Raw genomic sequence first — 20,716 nt, forward strand, 5'->3', positions numbered from 1 at the left:
TTATTGTTTATTGATGGTAGAAATTCACAGATCTGCATTCTCACAGTCACTCTTCCTGCTTGTTTTAAATATTACATCCTTATTTCTCTGTGATTGCAACTGATTATCATGGGAAAAGCAAATGCTGACAAGCAGCTCCGCCACTTCATGCTTCTACTCCCTGAGACTCCCAATAACTGGTTTACTTCATCAGGCTGTTTCAACACCTCCTCTTTGGATAACTTTTCACAGAACAGTGTAAGGTTTAGATTCACCTGAGAAGGGGACAGAGTTGGTGTCTGCACAAAGTGGTGCAGGCTCACGGATTTCATAGGATGTATAATGTAGACCCTGTGTAATATACAGGAGAAAGCAATGACTGGTAAACCTAACTATGAACAGTTTCTATTTCCCAGTAATGCTCCTGTAGTATCTGTAGATATATGGGAACAGTTATGCTTTTAATTACATCTGATCAGCTTAACCTTTAATTGCAGATTCTTTAGCACCTAACCAGGTTACAGAAGACTGGATAGCTCTTGGATTTGTCACAGGATGCTCATATCCTATAGCAATGTAGTCAACTGTGCCTGTGTTTCTGTCTTTAGCATGCTGGATTTGGACTGTAAATGGCTGAAGATAGAGAGAGACCTGTCTTTCTACATGCTTGTCCATTTCCCAGCTCATCTGCTAAATGATAACAAATAATTGGTAATTATGTATTTTGTTTCTGGAGTTATCAATTAAGTAATATACCTAGAATCTCTATAAAATAATTAATTTAAAATTTCCTGGTAGTTTCTGCCTTCCTTCTTAAAAGTTCTTATCCTAACTTAAGCCATGCTGGCTGATAGATCTCCATGAGAATATGGTGAAAATAGTACGGAATGGCATCGCTGATTTAGTCAAACAAATTAAAAGTTATTCTTTAAGGTGACAGCTTTCTAAATGAATTTCAACCTAGAAAATAACCAAAATTTAGATCAGGATGCAAGAGAAGAACGTAAGCTACAGTTTTGCTTTTGGGCAACCATAAAAGTGTAGTAATATTATGCACACTAACCAGTTTTAGTGCAAAACTGGAAAGCAAGAGAAACAAAGCCATATTAGCCTAGAAATATATATTTCATCAAAGCCCTACCTACTCATGAAAATATAAGCACATCTTGATATTAAGCATTAAATTAACAATTTGTCAGTATTATATTCTGAATGCCTCATTATTAGGTGAACTTCATTGAATTTATTTATTTAATTGAATTGATTTTAAATTAATTGATTTGTGGTCTTACTACTATACCTTTAAATTGTGACTATAGGAAAACAGAGTGCTAGAATTCACATTAATTTTTTTCTTTTAATCAAACTTCAGAGGAGGCTGGAACCCCTGACACACTGAGTAGCATGATGCTGCCAATCCATGGCCTCCTAGTCTCATGAGAAGCAGCATATCCCACCTCCCACTCAGTTTCTATAAGTCTACAGAATCACCAAGATGGGAAAGAAAAAAAATGTTGCCACAACGTGGAATGTTCTTTCCTCTGAATAGCATCCACAGCATTTGTTTCAGACTAGTTATATGATCTGTTTTCTCATAGCTATTTTATCTTCCCCTGTTACAGTTTCTGGAAGAAAAAGACCTACTTTTTGAGAAACCTCAGATAACCAAACAGATGCCATAGTGAACCAATGCTGACATAGCACATGTATAGTGTTTTACTGATATTAGTTTTTAGCTTGAGAAAAGGCACAGAGTCTTGACGTAAACTCTTTGTGCAAACTCTTTATGCAAAGATTGAAAGCTTTGAAGAAACTATAAGTTGAAAAATGTACAGAGGAAACATCAATCTTTTACAGGTGGGGTAGAAGACATAATACTTGGATACTCAGCGCAAGAATGAAGTGAGTTGTAGGTGTTGTTTTGGCTTTGTACTGACACTATAGTTCAATGAAGGTAGTTATCATTATGAGAAAAGTAACATTGGATTGTCACTAACAGAATGAGAAAAGCACTTGGTAGGTAACAGAGAAGGAACCCTCGAAAGAAATGTTTTCTGTGAGAGAGATTCTTTTTTTTTTTTTCTGTGAACTGATTGGACAAGGAATGAAAATTACTGCCATGGATGTATTAGCAAGAATAAAAGCAAAGTTCTACACTGGGAACTCCTGAACATTTCATAACTGAAATCTATTTGGCTATCTGCCTGGACTTATGGGCTGCACCTAGTTGGCATTATAATCAAACAGGGCACTCTCACTGTTAGCATCATAATGGGAGTATTTTGTGGAGGTAGAAACTGATGCAGAAGTAGTTCACTTGTACAGTAAAAACCCTACAAAGGCTGTGGATAGCACTATAAAATTCCACATTAAATTAAAGACCACATACTACACCTCGGCCACATTGTAGGACACTTCTAATGGGTAAACACTGAAATTGTACAACCTCATGAACTATATACATGACTTATTTTGTTTGCTTCCCATGAGCTGTAGAGATCAATGCAAAAGCTTCTTTAAGGGCCCAAAGATGGGTTGTAAGGCTCTTCTTTGAGTAGCTGACAGGAGGTATGTGGGTAGCAGGGGGGTCTATATGTCACTTTTCATCTATACAAATATATACAGAACTCGAAGGCTTAGATAAATCCTTGGCATTTGACAGCAAAAATGAGAATAAGAAATCATGCTAATATTGAATTAATTTAATATGCTAATTTCCAATTAAAAATTCTACCCACACCTACTTGCTGTGGAATTCTCAGTTTATGGAATAAAAATCTTAGAGTATCAATGGGTTTGGCAGAACTATCCATGAGTAACTGGATTATAAATTAGGTCAAAGCTGTCCAATGAACAAAGGTGAAATCTTGACCCTGATAGAAGTCACATGTGTTTTTGACTTGACCTGATCAATAACTAGCACTTACGAGATGGGCATTGCATGCTTTCAACAGAGCTACCAGTTTAGAGATGAAGCTAAATACCAAAGATCCCAAATTGGACCATGGTGGGAACCAGACAACTTGACCAAAGCATCCAATGTGCAAATCTAAATTACTGCCAGGAGAAATCATGCAGTGTGTACAAGAAGAAATTTGGAGCATAAGGTTACATAAATCCATCCCCACTCCAAAATGTCCCTCAGAGCCTGAGGTAGCTCCATCTCCTTCTGCCCCAGCACCTGTGTGCCCACCTGTGTGTCTCCCCAGGCAATCCATCCCTGCTACCGCCACACGGACCGGGGAGGTCATGGCAACTGACATGCCAGTAACGTTGACTAAGTGAAGATTGCTCTGGGAGCCTTATTGATGTTTTGTCCCACCTACCATGTACATAAGGCAATCCCAGAAATTCTTAACTTCCAAATTTACTTCTTGATTGAAGCCAAAATTTCTGTCTCTTGCTTCCAGATTCCTTAGTCCTATTCTCATTCAATCTCTGCTTGCCATCTTTCCAAAGGCCTTCTCTGTGACAGAGACTTGCTTACCTGTATGGGGTTTGCCCTACTATTTGTTTTAAGGGTGTCTTCACTTCCCTGGCTTCCTACATATTGCTGTTGCTGCAATTGTGGTTGGCATATTTCTGAACTATTGGGGTTCCTAGACTTGACTTTCCCTGGTCATAATATTTAGTTGCATTTTGCTGTCTTTAAGCTACAGAAGTGATCACCCACATCCTACCATGTCTGATAACTTACTGGGGACATTAATTTTATGCTTGCCTTTTTTTTTTCCCCCCCCCAAGGCGTGGAGTTGGATTTCTCAGGTGTAGCCAGTGAACCTCTGGTCTTGCTGAGCCAGAAAGAAAATATTAGTGGTGATAAGACTGTAAGACAGAATGCAGCTTGTAGATAGCGTATTCCTGAATGAAGGCTACCATTTCCATCACTATTTCTACCTCATACCTTGAAGACTTGAAAAAAAAATGGAAGGCAGTACAGCATTTTGTACAGAGCCTGCTATTACTTCATAAGTTAAACAAGACCACAGGGAGTCCCAGCAGAGATTTAGGCCAAGCAATACCTAGTTTTTAGCTCCTTGTCAGACTTAGGCAAGAAGCAGGCACCCTACATTCAGGCCTGTGAAGACTGAGGCAACTCTAAGCATGTGGGGAGGTGAATCCCTAAATCTCTGGGGCACTTTCAAGACAAACGGGGAGGCAACTCTGGAATTTAGGTGTCCACAGGGTTAGACGTCACATGAATGTGGGATGTCAGGAGCATATTTTGGAACTTACGTGTTTTATGTGGGACACAGACAGGCTTTTATCCCCTGTGCACTTTATTGCTCTTTGACCGCCAACTCCAAAATATGGGATTCCAAAGCACTCTTCATATATTCTGACAGTGAATTATCTGAATCTCAAATGTTTGTATGCATGCACTGTTTCTGGAGGAAATTTCAAACCTCTATTGTATTGAAAAAGAAGACAAAATATTTGGTGACAAAGTTAATGATTATCCATTCCTATTTTTCTCTAATTTGCTTATGGGCTTTAAATTGGGGGTTTTGTTTGTTTCTTTGTTTTCACAGATACTGTGCCATATGCTGGAATGATTTTATATTAGAACAGTGTTTATTTCTGTTTTGAAAAAACAAAAAGGGATAATCAATTATTTGAATAAATAGTGATATTTCAGCTTGTGGTTAACTTCTGTAACAACTTCAAAGATTTTGAGTCTGTATTTGTTGGAGTCTCATTGTAACTCCAAAATCAGCATGTTTCAGGTTTGTGGGTTTTTTTTTTATTCTCACATACAGTGTCCAGTAAAGCTAGATGGATATTGAGTATGATAAAGTCTAATCTAGGTACTCAATCACCTTCTTTTTCACCATGTTGGAATGATACCAAGCAGGAGAAAGATAATTTGTTGCTAAATACCTTTCTATGGTATGAAGTACTATGAACTGTTGCAAAATTGTGTTGGCTCAGATAAAAGCTAGACTGACTTGTTCTGTTGTATGTGTCTGGCTTAAACTGACATAAACTGACTGCTGACATCAACATGACCATCATTTAAAGTTTCCTAAATGGCTGGTTAATTCTAATGAATGTCTATCTTAACTAATGGCCTTAAATTGCCTTTCCTGAAAGAAGAGGTCTAAATCTTTTAAATAAGCCAGGTATAACTAAAAGTATCGGGCCTCCTTAAGCTTCTTTTGATTGAAATCACACATTATTCTGACAGTGCCATATAAACTTTAATTTTGGCCAAAGTCTGAACAAATATTAACAACCAAACCCCTGCACTTACTACTGTGTATCAGGATATTGTAGTGTATGTTAGCACTGAAGCACAAATGTGGGACACCTCAAGGCTGATATGGAATGCATATTTCTTGTATATGTCTCTCCAGAGAGATATGTAACTGTACATGTTCTAGGTATTCTATGGTGCTAATGCTGATCCAAACCCTGTCAAGATAATCTAGGAGGATTTGAAAAGATGCATGTCTTGCAATTCTCCTTTTCTCTCTTCTGTTATTTAAACCATGCTTTCAGGCCAAACATGTCTGTTTTTGGTGAGGAATGAAGTAGCACAGATCTGCTGAACATACCCACATCTGCTTGGTCTGCCAAGAATTGAGGGCACCTAGTGAGTGAAGTGGGAGAGAAAAGAGACACAACTGCCCAGGTTCCTTTATTCCCAGTGCTGTTTTGGTGAAGTGGCTCACCAACACCAACTAATTTACCTTTGCTCTGGCACAACAGAATCCTGATTATAACTGGCACTTAAATGGAAATGTAGGTGTCACAGACTTAATTATCTGGCTTTTTCAATGGTGAATGTCAGAAGATGCCATGGTTATGTCAGTTGACGTTCTCTAGTCAAGAAAATGGAAAGGAATAATTTCTCGCTAGAATAAGAGAAAGATATAGCTATTTGAATCTTTACAGTGTCCAGCCAGTGTCAAAAAATCCTGTCCAGATAGAGGAAATAGGAATTCCTGGTTTGTTCCTAGCCATCCATCAAGAACAGCATGCTACCTGCCATCAGTTCTGCTGTTTCTGTCCTTGGAGATACTTGAAATCCAAATAGACATGGTCCTGAATAACCTGCTCTGGCTGATGCTGCTTGAGCAGGAAGTTGCACTAGACAACCTTCAGAGGTCCTTTACCATCTCCACTGTTCAGTAATTCTACGATTTTCAGGCTCATATAAATTGCTTTACTGAAAGAGACATTTTTTTATCAGTCCTTTACACAGTTCCTGAGGGTACAACTGTCTGTCTTCTCAGTTCTGCCCAATTTTGGCATGACATGTCTTTAATTTTGGGAAAAGTCAGTTTCTTTGTAGGTTATTCTGTTTAGTAAATCACTAACCAAGTAAATTACAACTCAGAAAAGAACTGAATCTGCCCCCCAAAGAGGTGTACATACTGCTTTGGGTAAAACAGCAGTACAGGTAGGAGTTAGCTGCTCAACCAGCCCTTCTGTATTTTGTGTTCCCCTGCCTTGTTCACATCCTTGTCCTTCTGTCATAAAACCCCCCACTAATTTATTTTCATCAATGTATGTATGTCATGTTAATCCATTATTAGCTGATTATGACCATTGCATTACAGTGAATTTAAAATTTCTCCAGAACACAGACTTCCAACATTTTTATTACCTCATCTTAGCATTTTTAAGCAATTATAACATCCACGTCTCATCAGTAGTAAGCAAAATCAGATCCCAAAACACAAGCACCTTAAAAGCTCCTTGTATGAGACAAATGCATGCATGTTAGATGCAATTTACGACAGACAGTATCCGTCAGTACATAACAGTAAGTCTTCTAAGGAAAGCTGGACCTCAGTGTCATTTAAGAGAAGATTCCTGAAAGCATCGAGAAACACACGTGGACCGCCGCGTCCTGGCAGTAGCCGGTCGTCATACGACGATCTGACAAAATCCTCCCGCTGCAAGGTGCCTCAGCCTGATCCTTCCCGCGAGAATGGCTCTGCCTCTCCACGGAATCCTTTCCTCGCCCTCCTCAGCGGGATAAAGAGCCAGCAGGGCAGTTGAAGCCAATTTATTCCCAGGGAGAGGGATAAGTACCTAATTAATTAATGTGGCGGGCATCCAGACAGAAAGCAGCGCTGCAAGGTTTAGGGTGTGCTCACTCCTAAGGAGCCCCCTCGGCTGTACAGTTGACGTTCTTTATTCAAGTTTTTCCTCTTAAACTGGGAGGGGCCAGGGAGCCGTGGCGGGGCCGGGGGGATGCGGAGCCCCTGGCGCTGTCCCCGCGTACCGCGGGCAGGCGCGCAGCCTTTCCCCACGCCTTGCACAAGTGTCCGGGGCGCGGGACACACCCTAAGGGGTAGCAGAAAACAACAACAAGATAATGGCCCTTAATGCGCACCCTGGGTACGGATCACAGGCGGGCCGCTCCCTTCCTGTGCGACCGGCGGGGAGCCCGCCTGCCGCGGCGCGGCTCGCTCCGCGGGGAGGGACCGACGCGGCCGGCGGTGGGCAGGGAGGGAAGGAGGGAGGGAATCACCTTATTAAACGCATACACTGAGGCGGGCGGCTGCCACCGCCGCCCCGTCCATGCCCGCGGAGAGCCCGAGAGCGCCGCGCTCCCCGCGCTGCCGCTGCCACTCCCGCCCCGGCTGCCGGCGGGAGGACCCCGCGCACAGCCCCGCGCAGCCCGGCATGGCGCGGCGCGGCCGCTTCCAGCGCCTCTTCGGCCGCAGCGAGTCGGAAGACTCGGAGCCCGAGGGGGCGGCCGCCACCCCTCACCGCCCCTCCGCCGCCGCCGCGCCCAAGCGGCGCCCCGCGTTCCCCCACTGGCGCCCGAAGAAGAAGGAGCAGCATCCCCGGGGCGGCTGCGATGCCGCGCCTGCCAGGAGCCCGCCGCCCGCCTTTCCCGCCGAGTCCCCGGCACCGCGGTAAGCGCGACACCCGCGCCCCCTCCCCGCGTGGGGCGAAGGGGCCGGGCACGGCTGCAGACCAGGGGTTTGTTTCCCGAGAAGGGAACGGCGTGTCCCGCGTCCCGTCCCGTCCCGCGTTCGCCCCAGCCTGCTGGCCGAGCGGCGCCCGAGCCGTGTTGACAAACAGCAGCGCCCGTGTGAATAAGTAACAGTCACCCTTGTGCCCGGAGCAGAGGGAGCCTTCCCGGCCCAAACCAGTCTCCTAAGGGCGGCTGGCGTATGTGAATGACTTTTTTATTCCGTGTCAGTGGATTTGCTCTGTGCTTGCTTTTCGCGGACGTAGTAAAGGAGTTAGGTGAGAGAGAAGGGCTTGACACCACTCTTCTGCGGTGCTTCTCATACCTATTGCTCCCCAGTGGGATTCCAAGTCTCCCGTGAGTAATGGCCATCTAGTGCTTGCTGGCTTGTAAGTTCTTGAGGATGCAAGCATTTCCTCGCGGCTGTTTACAGCCTGTGGCCGCAGCATGGAGAACCTCAGTGAGACTGGGGTTGCCGAGCAGTAGAGACTTCTGACGTGAAGCTAATTCACAGTAGGGCATGGTGAACTTGAGGCTGTGTCAGGAATCGGTTTGGTTAATGCTGCTCAGGTTTGAACAGCACAGCCTGGGTGGTGAGATGCTACCTGAATACCTGGATTAAAAAAGAGTGGTAAGCTATTGGTCTCTGAAGTGTTTTGTTCAAATTGAGAAATCTGTACGATTCAGAAGGTGGTTCTCCATAAAAATGTTAGTACTTGCCTAAAAATAAACATCACCTAGAAATATAAACTTGACTAAAATATAGTCTAATGATGTTTGTATTTGGTATTAAAATGTATTATTGAAACGTTATAAACACCAACCTATTTTATAAAAGGAAAAAAAGTGCTTATGCTGATGTATTTATAGGAGAATGAAAACAAAGTCTGCTTTTTCAGAACTATTAAACCAGGAAATTATGTATTTCACAATGCTGTTGAGTGGCCAAGCTCAGGGCAACACTGCAGGTGATCTCAACCAGGAACAGATCTATCTTCTGCCTTACAAAAGTCAGATAAAACAGAAGGGGTTCACAGTGTAGCTCAGGATGGAAGGAAACCCAAAGCAAGGTCAGCTCTGAGTTCTGGTTGCTCAGGTCTGTGTCCACTTGAGTTTCAAAATCTTCCAAGAACAGAGGGTGCACAGCAACTCTGGACAAGATGTGTTACTGCGTTGTGTTCATCTCTTGGTAGAAGGCTGGAGCATCTTTCAATTTATAGCTTCTACTGTGCTTGCCAGGCACTACTGAAGAGCCCCATGGCTCTTGGTGACCCTCTTGGTCCTTTCTGTGGTCACTTCTTCTTTGGGCTGAACCAGTCCTGCTCTCCCAACTGCTCCTTGGGGCAAGAACACCAGCTGCTCAGCATCTCGGGACCCTATGCTCAACTCATTCCAGTTCATCAACATCTGTTTTGTTTTGAGGGGCCCCAAAACTGAGTAGATTATCTAGATGTGGGCAAATGAATAGTGGCATAAGTCTTTATTCTTGGTGTGAGTTTCTTTTACTTCCAGATACTTTGCTGAGTCTACACTGCCAAAGCAAACCAGAAATGCTGTTGGGATTTGAGGTTCAGTTCTTATACTGTATAAATTTATTATCAAGTTCTGTGCCTAAATTACAGGAGAATTCTAATAACTGCAAGGCTTCTGAAAGAATAGGGTTGTAGCTCCTGTTACAAAATGCTGGGGTTTATTTTTGATTTTGGTCAGAGGACCAATCCTACTATAGATAGCAGGTTGGGTTTGTGCTTCAGCACATGGAAATACCTGTGTATAATGCCACCATCATTAACTGCAGTTGGTCATCTTCAGAGAGCACAAACTTCTATTGTTTGTGTAGTTTTCTACCACCCTTGTTTTTAAAAAAATTGAATAAACTAAATGTTTTGTATACAGCCAAACCCCCGCCATGCATTTTTAAATTATCTCAAGGATTATGGTACATTTCTCGAGAGACATTGTTTGAAATATTTTATTTGTATTACATGAATGGTGGGCTGTAACACATGGTCCCAAGAATCTTGTATAGGCCAAATAAAGTATACGTTTAATAGTGATGATTTTGAAGACATGACAAGCTTAATAAATGGCCGTGGCTTTTGCTGTGAGAGAGATGGTTTGGCACATAACAAGCATGAGAGCTGTCAGTGTGAAGACACTGATAGTTCAATTTTAAAATTATCTGGTGAGCTGTTTTGCTATTTTTATGTTATTTTTTTCAGGTAGTCAGTACTTTTCCATGCTGTTAGTGACTTAGCTGGAAGAGCAGTACCCAATATGGCATGAAAAAAGTCTTGGCATTAAAAAAATCTTACCATAAAAAGCAAACAAGCAGCCCAGCTCTTAGACTAGAGGCTAAAAGCGTGCAGTCTCATGCCTCAATGAAGTTTGTGTTGTATTGCCTCTGTTCATGGGTGACAGGGCTTAAATCAGGGCAGCCAGATCAACCCTCTGGTTGCTTTTTCCAGCAAAAGCTTGGAGAATCTCTTTCCTGTAGGTAATAGCTACAACTGGAGCCTCTATACAGAAGAAGGTGCAGTGAAAAAGCGGAAAAGAATTACAGTTGTCACCATGCTGTAGATAACTGCAACATAACCTTCCTTGGAGGTCGTGTCCTTACAGAGTTGTCATGTCTTGGACATTGGATGATCTCCACCCAAGGGCAACTTAAAAAATTAAGATGATGACTTGGATTTGAACTTTAAAGCAGGAAGTTGACTGCAGGAGGACAAAGAAAACTGTATATCTTTGGGTGTGTTTGTTTAGCAGTGTTTCTCACAATGCCTGCTATTCTGTAAATCTGGAGCTTTCTGTATTTGATGGTCAAGACCAGACAAGTTCCTCCGGTCCAGTTGTGAGTTGGCTGACATATACATGGCTAGATTCATGCCTCAAATGTATCAATGTAATCAGCATGAAAAAGGAGGACATTTTTGCTGCTTATTGCTTCCTCGGTTTCAAGACACTGATAATCTGGTACTGAGTGTGTTAGGAATGCCACCATCATCAGTAACCCCTTGTTTTTACTACCCTCTCTCCTGATTAAATTAACTTGCCTTCATCAACATCCTAATATGTGAAGGCAAAGAAACCTATGTGATTGTTATTCTACAATGATTTGACAAGAAAAAAATTATTTAGGGTTCAGTAACAGCATAAAAATAAGGAAAGGGAAACAGCATTAAGCTACATCCAAGGAAATTAGACTGTGTAATAATTACACCTTATCTTATGGAGGAACATGCACATTTAGGAGGTATGTTGAATGTGAAGAAATCGTATGTTGTGAGTGAAGAAAGTGATGGTAAGACCAAGACCTAACCTCATGCTCTGGAGTTACTCTTCTTTGACTTCTGTATGAGAAGATGTGAAGGGTCTGTGCTTCACAGCCCACATGTAACACTGCATTTTGCAAAAAGATGAACAAATATTCCACCTTGTGAAAAACATAGCTTATAATAACAAAGAACATTAGTAGCTTAATTGATTGACCAAAACACAGTGCAGAAAACTGTTGTACAGTCAGCTATGTTGTGTAATAAAATATGAACCCTCAAATCTATGTACTTTATATGTGTAACTTTACATTTGTGCATAAAAAATGGAAACAGTCACCTGTGTTCTTTGCAAAACTGAATATGGATTTCCGCAACTGCTCCTTGTTACATTTACTTAATTGGAGGTAGAAATGGAAAAAGTTAATTAGGTTTGACATATAATTCATGGTAATCTGTAATGTAAGCATTTCACCTGAGGTATAAAAGTAATTTTTTTTATATAGGAAAGAAGCTCTTGAACAATCATCATCAATTAATTAAAACTAGAATTTTTTTCTTATTTTTCTCGATACTGTAACCTAATGAGGAAATCAGTGCTTATTAAAAACCTATGTTTCTAGAAAGATACTAAGGTAGGATAGACTTTCACTTAATTTGATTGTGTTCTTAAGGGGTTAAACTATACTGTCCTGTGAAAATATGACATCTGTGCCATGAAAGTAAGAGTCTCTCTCCTGCATGAGTTTAACATCAGCTGCTGTCTCTGTGTTGCTGATTTTGCAGGTTTGGTGGCTGTGAATACAACAGTTTCCTCTTTTCATTTTGTCATTTTAAAAATGGAATGACAGTCTAAAAAATTTGAACCAGTAGTACTGCTGGTGCTTCCTGGCTAGCCTGCCTGGATGTCAGGGGATGGGCAGGTGCTGATAGAGAAGAGTGGCATCTCATTTCATGTTGCTGTGGTGCACAGGAATTGCTAAAATTGGAAAAAAAAATCTTGAAAAATAAAGTGAGTTAATGGACTTGCACCATTCACAGTGAAGGAATTTTTCCTTATTTTTTTGGATGCTTCTGCCTTTGTTAGATGTTTATTTTAGTGAGATGGTGTACCCTCCATATTCAGGTGAATCTCATCTACAGTAGTGCTGAGTAGCATTCAGGTGGTAGAAGTTCTGTATTGAATAGTTAAATGTCTATTTAAACAAGAACTCTTGTGAAAAAACAGATTCTAGCCTACTCAAACTAGCTGCCAATCTTGATACCTCTGGTTTTAGTGTGTCAGATCCACACTTGGAAATAGTGACAGATAAAAACAGAAGGGAGAATTTATTATTATAAAATGCCTCTAGAAACCACTCAGGAAGGTGCGAAAACAAAAGGTTCTTCTTGAATGCAGGTACATACAGTTGGCACTTAGTAATGCATGGAGTGTTGAAAACAATATGAAATACTGAATGCCTGGCAATTCAGTGAGTACCATTTGTCTGAAAAAGAAAACAGCAGTTTTTGCTCTCTGCTCTTTCTCAACAATGCTATCTCTTGTCTCTTCTCCTTGTCAGGTTCCTTGTTCCTACAACTCTCCCATCTTTCCCTCCCTTTACATGCTCTGAAGATTTACATCAAGCAGTTCAACCTTCATGCTCTAGTGGGTCCCTGCTTGCATGGAACAAACAGAAGGGTGATGTTTTATTGTACCTGTGGTGATCTCAGGGCATAGGTAGGACAATATTTGTAGATAGAAATTAATACCTGTTATTGAAACAGTCACTATAATTAATTTGATTTATTTCATATACAAGGCGGGATCCATATCCTCTGCTTTCAGATATCTACATCTGAAATAGTTATTCACTTTATAATGAAGGAGGGCAAACAGGCATGTCTGGTGTGCAATGAATCTCACCCTAAGGTGAATGTCTAAACCAGGCTAAACGATTCGTGTTGTAGAAGTACCAGTTTTGCCTCATTGACTTTAAAAGCTGCCTGAAGGTGACACCTTCAGCATCTGAATTTGGTCATCTGAATTTCATCCATGTTACCTGACAATGGAGGAGTCCACAGGCTGATACTTCCATGTAGGGGATGCTATGGTACAAAGTCAAACAGTCATGAGTTACGAAAACTGTGTTCTGGTTTTTCATGTGCAGCTTTAAGGCATCTGCTTTGTTCATAAGCAATCTGCTTTTGAGACTTGTTTTCCACAGAATTTCTGTTATTCAGTGTACTCTGTCATTCATTTGGTTGTAGTTAAGACTTCTACAGTTTCTTCAGGGAATTGGGATTGAACTCACTCCTGTGTTTCCTAGGGAAGGCTAGGCAAGTCCTGGAAAAGTTGGAGGAAACAAGTCTTTCCCAGGCGTTTACAGAGAGAGACAGCAGAGGAAAGGGGAGAGGAGGCTGCTTGACCTCGGGGCTGATTTTTAGAAGTTTAGCCAATTATAAGGTTTAGGAGAGTTGAAGGCTGCTGGAAATAGAATCTTAGGAAAGATGGGGAACTGTTAACACTAGGCAGTTCTTCCTTTAGCAACTTGCTTTTTAAAATAGAATGAGGACCTGTTCTGTAATCAGAGGTTCCTGCACAAGGGAAAAAAATCCCTTCTTCAGCTTTCAAAACAGACAGAAAAAAAGGCATCAACAGTTTGAGTGCACATAATGTATCTGACAGTATATACCTTTGTATATACTATTATATTAGTCACTTGTTAAGCCTAGGAAACTTTCTGCTGTACACTTTATCTTCTCACATGTGTTTGTTCATGCGGCCACATACTGTGAGCTAACGCAATCTATCATCAAATATTTCATCATTTTGTGCTCTCTCAAGACAAGAAGGGAAAGATAGGCAAAGACTGATCCATATAAGAGATTAATGGTCTCCCCTAGTGTCCTCTGCAAAAAACCCCCCAAAACAAAAAATAATCCACGTAGTGTTTATTTAAAGAAAATAGGATACCATCCTCTGTATTAGTCCAGAACAGTACTTGGAAATTAATTAAAATTAAATTGTAATAAAATTAAAAATATTAGTTGGATAAAATATTTCTTTTTGGTACATGAATCCTGTATTCACCTGGGATTTACAGTTATAAAAGTCAACCAACCCAAAATTTAAAAGAATGTCTGAGCTATAAAAAATTTGTAAAACAGACGTGTTTGATGAATTCCCCAAATACCAAATTGCAAGTGGGACCTGACATCAGAAGCACAACTGTTATTTTTGTTATCCCAAAATAGGTTCTTTCACCCAGTGTGCAAAAGGCCAATCCACATGTGAAGTGGAGGTATTTGATTTTTTTACAGTTCTGTGCAGAAAGGGGTGCTGGGTGAAAAATCCACCTAGTCAGCACAATGACTACCACAACTTTTCACTATTTATACATACCTTTTATACATACCTGGTTAATGATTCTCTTGCTTCTGATGCTAATTAGTCCGCAGTCTTTCTCTTCTTTGAGTCAGTGGGTTTCTTGGCTCAGTGGTCTGTGAGTCAGTGATCGTGATCTCCCCCTGCCAGAATTACCTTTTATGCAGTCAGAGCTGATTTCAGCAAAATTGCTGAGTTGGCTTAATTAGTTTCTTCCTTCTCGTGGAGGTTCTGCCAATGCCCTTGTGGCCCCTAAGTTCTACATTCTATGTGTCCACTATCAGTAGTAACATCCTTCTTCTTAAGTTTTGTTAACTTCACCCCAGGTCTGAAATCCTTGAAACATGTCAAGCCCCAAACCTTAACATGGCAATTCTACTGATAAGTAATTTTTTAACACCTGGACATCACTTAGGCTTGCTTGTTAGTGCTCTTTTTTTCATGGATTAAATCTCCTTTCTTGTTGATTAGGCTTGAAATGTAGAAAGGTCAAACATCTAAGAACATCCTTTCTTACGAAAATTTTTTCATATTCCACATTAACATTTTGACAAAAGAAAACTTAAGAATCTGTTTTTCCCCAGTAAGGATACGTTGTGTTGATTACACTGCTCCTTGAAACATTTAAAATCACTTCATAAGTACTCTAAGAATGATAGGCAGACAAGAGGGGCTCCAGTGCATCCTTTAACCACCTTTTCTCTACTTGCTCTTTCATCTTTGTAAGCTACTTCTGTATTGTCTTCAGAATATTTTGAACTGTCATTGGTGCCACAGCTGTGGTACTGCTGTTGAGGCAAGGCTGTAGGTCAGGAATGCTGTCCGATGCCATTCAAATCAGGAAGGGTCAGTGCCCAAGCACACAGGACTTGATCAGACTATAAACAGCTGAACAGAAAACATTTAAGTTGCATGGCTTGGTGGAAACCATAATTTTCCATTTGTCCTTTCTTTGTGGCCAGGAACAGGTCCACAACACAGTCTCTCAGGGCTTGTGTAGAGTCATGAAGGTGACTTCTAATTAATGCTAAGAAAGCGTGAGAGAACCTCTAAAATCAGTGTACTTGTGAGAAGAGGCTGCTTTTTAGGAAGTGAGGAGGTTGTATGTTCTTTCCCTGCAGGAGACTAGCACAATTTCTCATGCTGCAACTTGCTTCCTTCTCATCTCAGTCCATTCCTGCATTCCTCCGAGGAGATGTTGGCTCCTGTTAATCAGTCAGTTTTTACTCCTTCAGGTGCTTCGTGTACCTCATACCCCAGCACCCAAACATCTTGGTGGCCCTTCTCTGTACTCACACCATTTTGCATGCTTTTCATGTATGGGAGATATACAGATAGCTCTGATTGTCACAAGGGTGTGCTGCTGATAATATCTGATAACAGAATAGTGTGAAGACTAAGGACTTGCACAGACTCAGCACCGAGAAGTGCAAGGTGATTCCAAGTGTCATTGTGAACCTGTGAATTATGGGAGGAGTGCCTGTAGTTTCTTATTCTTTGAGTTTCTGAAGATTTGACTGATCTCCTTGGTTTGGTTTCCTTCAGTTGGAATTTCACTGTGGACATTCCACAACAGCCAGGGAGGTACTGTGTGATTAGCAGTGCTGGTAAGTTTTTCACCCTTGTCTGTGAGTCCTGTGCCATTTACAAATTATTTAGTGAGCAAGTGGAGGACACCTGTAGATACACACTGTACCTTACCTACTGTCCCCAGTTGAACAGTCGTTGCCTTTCCTTAGCTATATTCAAAAGCTGAAGGAGTAGGGGAGAAAATAGGAATGGAAATGAAAGGATTCCTGTTTTACCCTCCTTCTCTTTGAAGATCTGTGCACCTGGAGAAGAGGAAGAAGTTGTCAAGTTTGGTTTTTTTCTAAGTATGTTTGATAGTAATGCTGTAGATAGTTTAGTGGAACTGCTGAAAGGTCAGCCCTCATATTACCTTTGTATTGCTAGGTTGCAAGAAGCGGTACAGATTTATGTATGTTCAGTCTTCCTGGGTTAGAGGTGGTTTAGGACCAAGTGTTTTGGACACAAGTTATTGGGAGGCAATTCAGATGGGCTCATGTAGCTAGCATAGACACAAATAGCTTAATGATTGATTAGGCTGCTTAATTGTTTTTTTACAGCACTGAGAACAAGCTCATGTATTCAGCCTGGATGAACAAATGTGCAGACACAGCCCCTAGCTAACATAGTGACATGACTTGCAAACTAGAATTGCTTTTTTCCTGGCTAATTTGAACTTGGACACATTGAACACAGACGTCTGCCTCACCCCACCTTGTTGATATATTCTGTGTTAACTTCGTGGAATTCTTCTGATTTGGGCCTGGATTCCTTAACTTATTCAGTGGGAAGCAGTCTTGTCTGTTTTCATTTTAGACAGCAAGAAATGTTTTTCTCACACCTTTTGTCTGTGTTGTTTGTTTACTGAGTAATCTCTCCCAGGCTGTGGTGTCTTGAGTTGTGTGTTTATCAAATAATGGAGTCTGATTTTGACTATGCAAATAGTAAGTAACAGCACAAAAGACCAAAAAAAAAAAGTTGCCATCTTTCAAAGGCTTTGAATGAGGACATATCATTTGCAATTTCAGAGCGGAACTCATAAGGCTTTTTAGTCCTTGTGTAATTTAAAGGGTGTGTATGAGGTGAAGAATTAAAAAAGAGGTTGAGAGGTCTATAAACATTCCATAGGGGTGTATTTTAATACAATTTAGGTGACAGTCCTGCAGGTGATAAGTGTGTTCACGTGTAATTGGCTGCCTGGTTCCTGGTGAACAGTTCAATGCCCATTCCTGTCACATTTGTCAGAAATTTAACATTGCCAGGGCTCCAGAAAGGCTCTCCTGTGTTTGGGTTGGAACCTGCTTGTACTTTTGGGATATGGTCACCTTTAAAGTTCTAACAAATCTGAATTATAGAGGTTTCTTTTGTCTCTGTTGGTAGAGTAGAAATCCAAAGGCAGCCAGAGCTGTACTATTGCTAATGTGAGTGTGTGTCATTGTTAGCACTATCTTAGGCTACGTATCTGTGGCTTGGAGCAACTGGCAATTGAACTAACCAGTTCTTCAATAAGATCTAGATGATATCTTCCTTACTTGGGACAAATAGAAAACTTTACAATATACAGCCTTCATACAGAGTTAAGGTAGAGCTGATAATTTTAACACAGGATTTTCAGTGCTCCGTATGAGATAAATTCATGGGTAAGCTAAATTCCGTGTCACAGATTTCATGTTTTCACTATAATTCATTATGAAAGGACAAAAATTAGTAAAGATACAATAGTACTGTCTACTGGCTCATTACAGTTAATAAAATGAACAAAAAATTTTAAATGTACAAAAAATTTTGAAGTCTAAATGCAGCTTTTTCTGTTAAGAGACTCAACTTCTCAACTTGACTTTCAACAATGCTTTGTTAGTGCAAACATACTATGTTTGGATCAAAGGATATTTCAGAAAAAGTTTTCATTTTTATAAATTTAAGTTCAAAATAAATATGAGTCTTATCCCAGGAAACTTTTACACATGTGTCTGTGAGCTAAGATTATCTGATAAATAAGTAAAAATTTAGAAAATCAGCATATACTTCATAATTTAAGTTTTTGGCAGATATCTAGTCAGATGATAAACTAGTTCTATTATGTGAAAAGTCACATTTTCCTCTGTAAATACTAAACACAGTGTGGTACTGAGACTTGAATATGTAAACATGAGCAAGAAGTGACCTCAATTATAAATGTTGTGAAACAGTGTAGTAATTCAGTCTTGAATATTTTTGTGAATCCTCTGCATTCTAAATGAACCTAATTTTAATGGGCTATATCTCTTTTCTCCCCGCTGTGGAGTACAGTGCTCAGAAGATGTGCATGAGCCTGGTAGGAGCCAGTGGGCTGCTGGCACTGAAAGAATGTCCCACTAGCTGCTAAACCAGTGGGGCAGCATTGGAGGCAGTAATAATAGTTCAGAGTTTACCTGGAGGTATTTGAGTGACGATTACATGTTACAGGGCTGCTTGCCGGGACTGCTGAGAGGGAACTGAACAGGAAGTATCTGACAAAATCTTGACCACTTTAAATTCTCAAATTCTGTGTCTACATGTGCTCTAGCAAGTTCAAATATTGAACACAACAGTATTTTTGATGACACTGTTGTGTTGCCTGATGTAATCAGATTTTTGTGATGAGTATTTATGTTTTAATAGGCTGACAAGTTTGTTCTGAAACTACAAAATACAGTAAGTCCATGAGAGGTGTTTTATTACTGTTAGAAAGATATCTGAATCACCCTTCACTGTTGGATGCCTGTTTTCTTTATCTGGTTTGTCCACAAATGTTTATTTAGCAGTTGTTTTCTTTGGAATTGTTTGAATTCTCCTTTTTCTTTTTTGTGATTTTGATAAACATGATCAGGGTGATTCCTTAACATGACCACAATTGTGAGTAATACGTCACACTCTACAGTTTAGTTTTGCTTGGGTTTGTTTGGTTTTAAAAGAAGCTCTGTATTCCTGTTTGGACATGTCTAATCTCTTCTAAGTTAGATCTCAGTTGTTTGCCAACCTTTGGCATATTTCTTTGGTGTAATACTGCTAATTAGTGTTTTCCCCCCTCCCTGCTGTTTTCTGCAGAAGTGGTGCTTCTCCTGCATCCTCCTTAGAGCAGATCTTTCATGCTCTGAAGAGTCCACATTTTGACAATTTGTTTCCTTGGGGTTAAGGTTTGTCAAAGTCCAGAAATTTCTCTGTTCTCACTTTTCTTTATTATGACCCATGGACTTCCTTCTCCCCCAGTGGTGGATTGGATAAGCTTTTCCAGTTGAAGCTGGAGTCTCCAGTCATTACCCAGGGACAGCTGCCAAAGCAATGTGCTATTATGTATTTATTTCTTCCCACAGTTCTGACATTGTTTCACATAATGTAAGAGTAGATAAGAGTTTAACATTAATTTCCTGGTCCTGACTCTCTGTAACTAGAACAGAGAGATTTCTTTCTCATCAGTAATACTGGCTGTTTTTTACAAAATGCAATTCTTTCAGTTCTTTTCCTGGCCATAATATTCCCCATGCTATCCACCATCTGATCTGTTTCTCTCATATTTCTGAAACATATTGTAATTTACTTCCAGAGGACTCACTGATTTGCAGCCTGTATTGTAGCATAGGTGTGAAGAGTAGATTTGTCTGATATAAATTTAGAAAAAATTAATTTGATATACAGACATTGCTTTCATTCTAACATGTCCATTTCTGTTTACTGACTGAGTTTCCTTACTAGCAGGATGTTCAATAGACATGAAGATGATAATAAATAAATTTTGCTGCTGATGGCAAATTAGGTGTTCATTTAAGGACGCAGGTGTGATCAGCCAGGTGTTGGCAGGAGTAGCCCATGTGGGTGTGATACACATGCTTGCTCCTTTTTGCTTTCAAAAGCAATCACGGTGCTTCTCCAAGGATAAGTTTTGTTATTTAGTGCTCTTTAGTGCTTTTTTTTTCCCTGTGTGAGTGTAATATTCCATCTAGTGTTTGAGTAATTTCTACTTTTGATAAGAATTCTGAACCTTCCAAGTAGCCTCTTACTCAGTTTATGGGAAGAACACATGCAGTTGCCTTTCCCTCTTCAATCACATTAAAAGTGTCAGTGAAAACAGAGGTGAAAAAGCATATTGAGAGTTAAGGTCATGAAAATAAATACTATCCAAGTGAATCCTGAATTGTGGACAGTATTATATGATTTAGCATTTCCTATGTCTTCCACAGGTTGCCCTTGCTTGCCTCTCCTTTGTAATTTTGAACACTGAAACTTTGGACCATCTTTTGAATATGCCATTTTCTGAACTTCAAGGTCAGATTTTTAGAAATTAGTTGAAAATAGAGAAATGATCACCATGAATGGCTCCTTAGAAGAAGGTTTTGGCAGAACCTTTTTGTCTGCACATGTATTCTAAATAGCCTGTTTTGCTTTTGAGCAGTGGTCCTCATTCATGTTCAGGTGTCCACATGTGTATGGTTACTGTGCTCATATGTAGGGGCTTTCTACTATAGCCATATCCACAGATAACCCTAGATTTGTTGCTGCCACTTGTGCTTCCGGTTAGAGGAACAAAGGGCGAGACTTCTTCATGTGTTTCAATCACTCCTTAGCCTGAGTGCAAGT

At 40.5% G+C, this 20,716-nt stretch overlaps 1 protein-coding gene across 2 annotated transcripts in view; it reads left to right on the forward strand.

Annotated features, from left to right (window-relative positions):
• Positions 1 to 7,451: 7,451 nt before the first annotated feature.
• Positions 7,452 to 20,716, forward strand: part of CRYBG1 (crystallin beta-gamma domain containing 1) — a 97,063-nt gene continuing 83,798 nt past the window's right edge. Inside the window, exon 1 of one of the 2 annotated variants that reach the window (XM_071548840.1) lies at positions 7,452 to 7,856. In XM_071548840.1, the coding sequence (XP_071404941.1) occupies positions 7,516 to 7,856 (341 nt within the window). In that variant the 5' untranslated portion in view covers positions 7,452 to 7,515. The remainder of the gene's footprint in view (positions 7,857 to 20,716) is intronic. The other variant, XM_071548838.1, reaches the window with a different exon arrangement.

This window comes from Pithys albifrons, chromosome 2 (assembly GCF_047495875.1).
Source record: "Pithys albifrons albifrons isolate INPA30051 chromosome 2, PitAlb_v1, whole genome shotgun sequence".
In the NCBI taxonomy this organism is placed as follows: domain Eukaryota; kingdom Metazoa; phylum Chordata; class Aves; order Passeriformes; family Thamnophilidae; genus Pithys; species Pithys albifrons.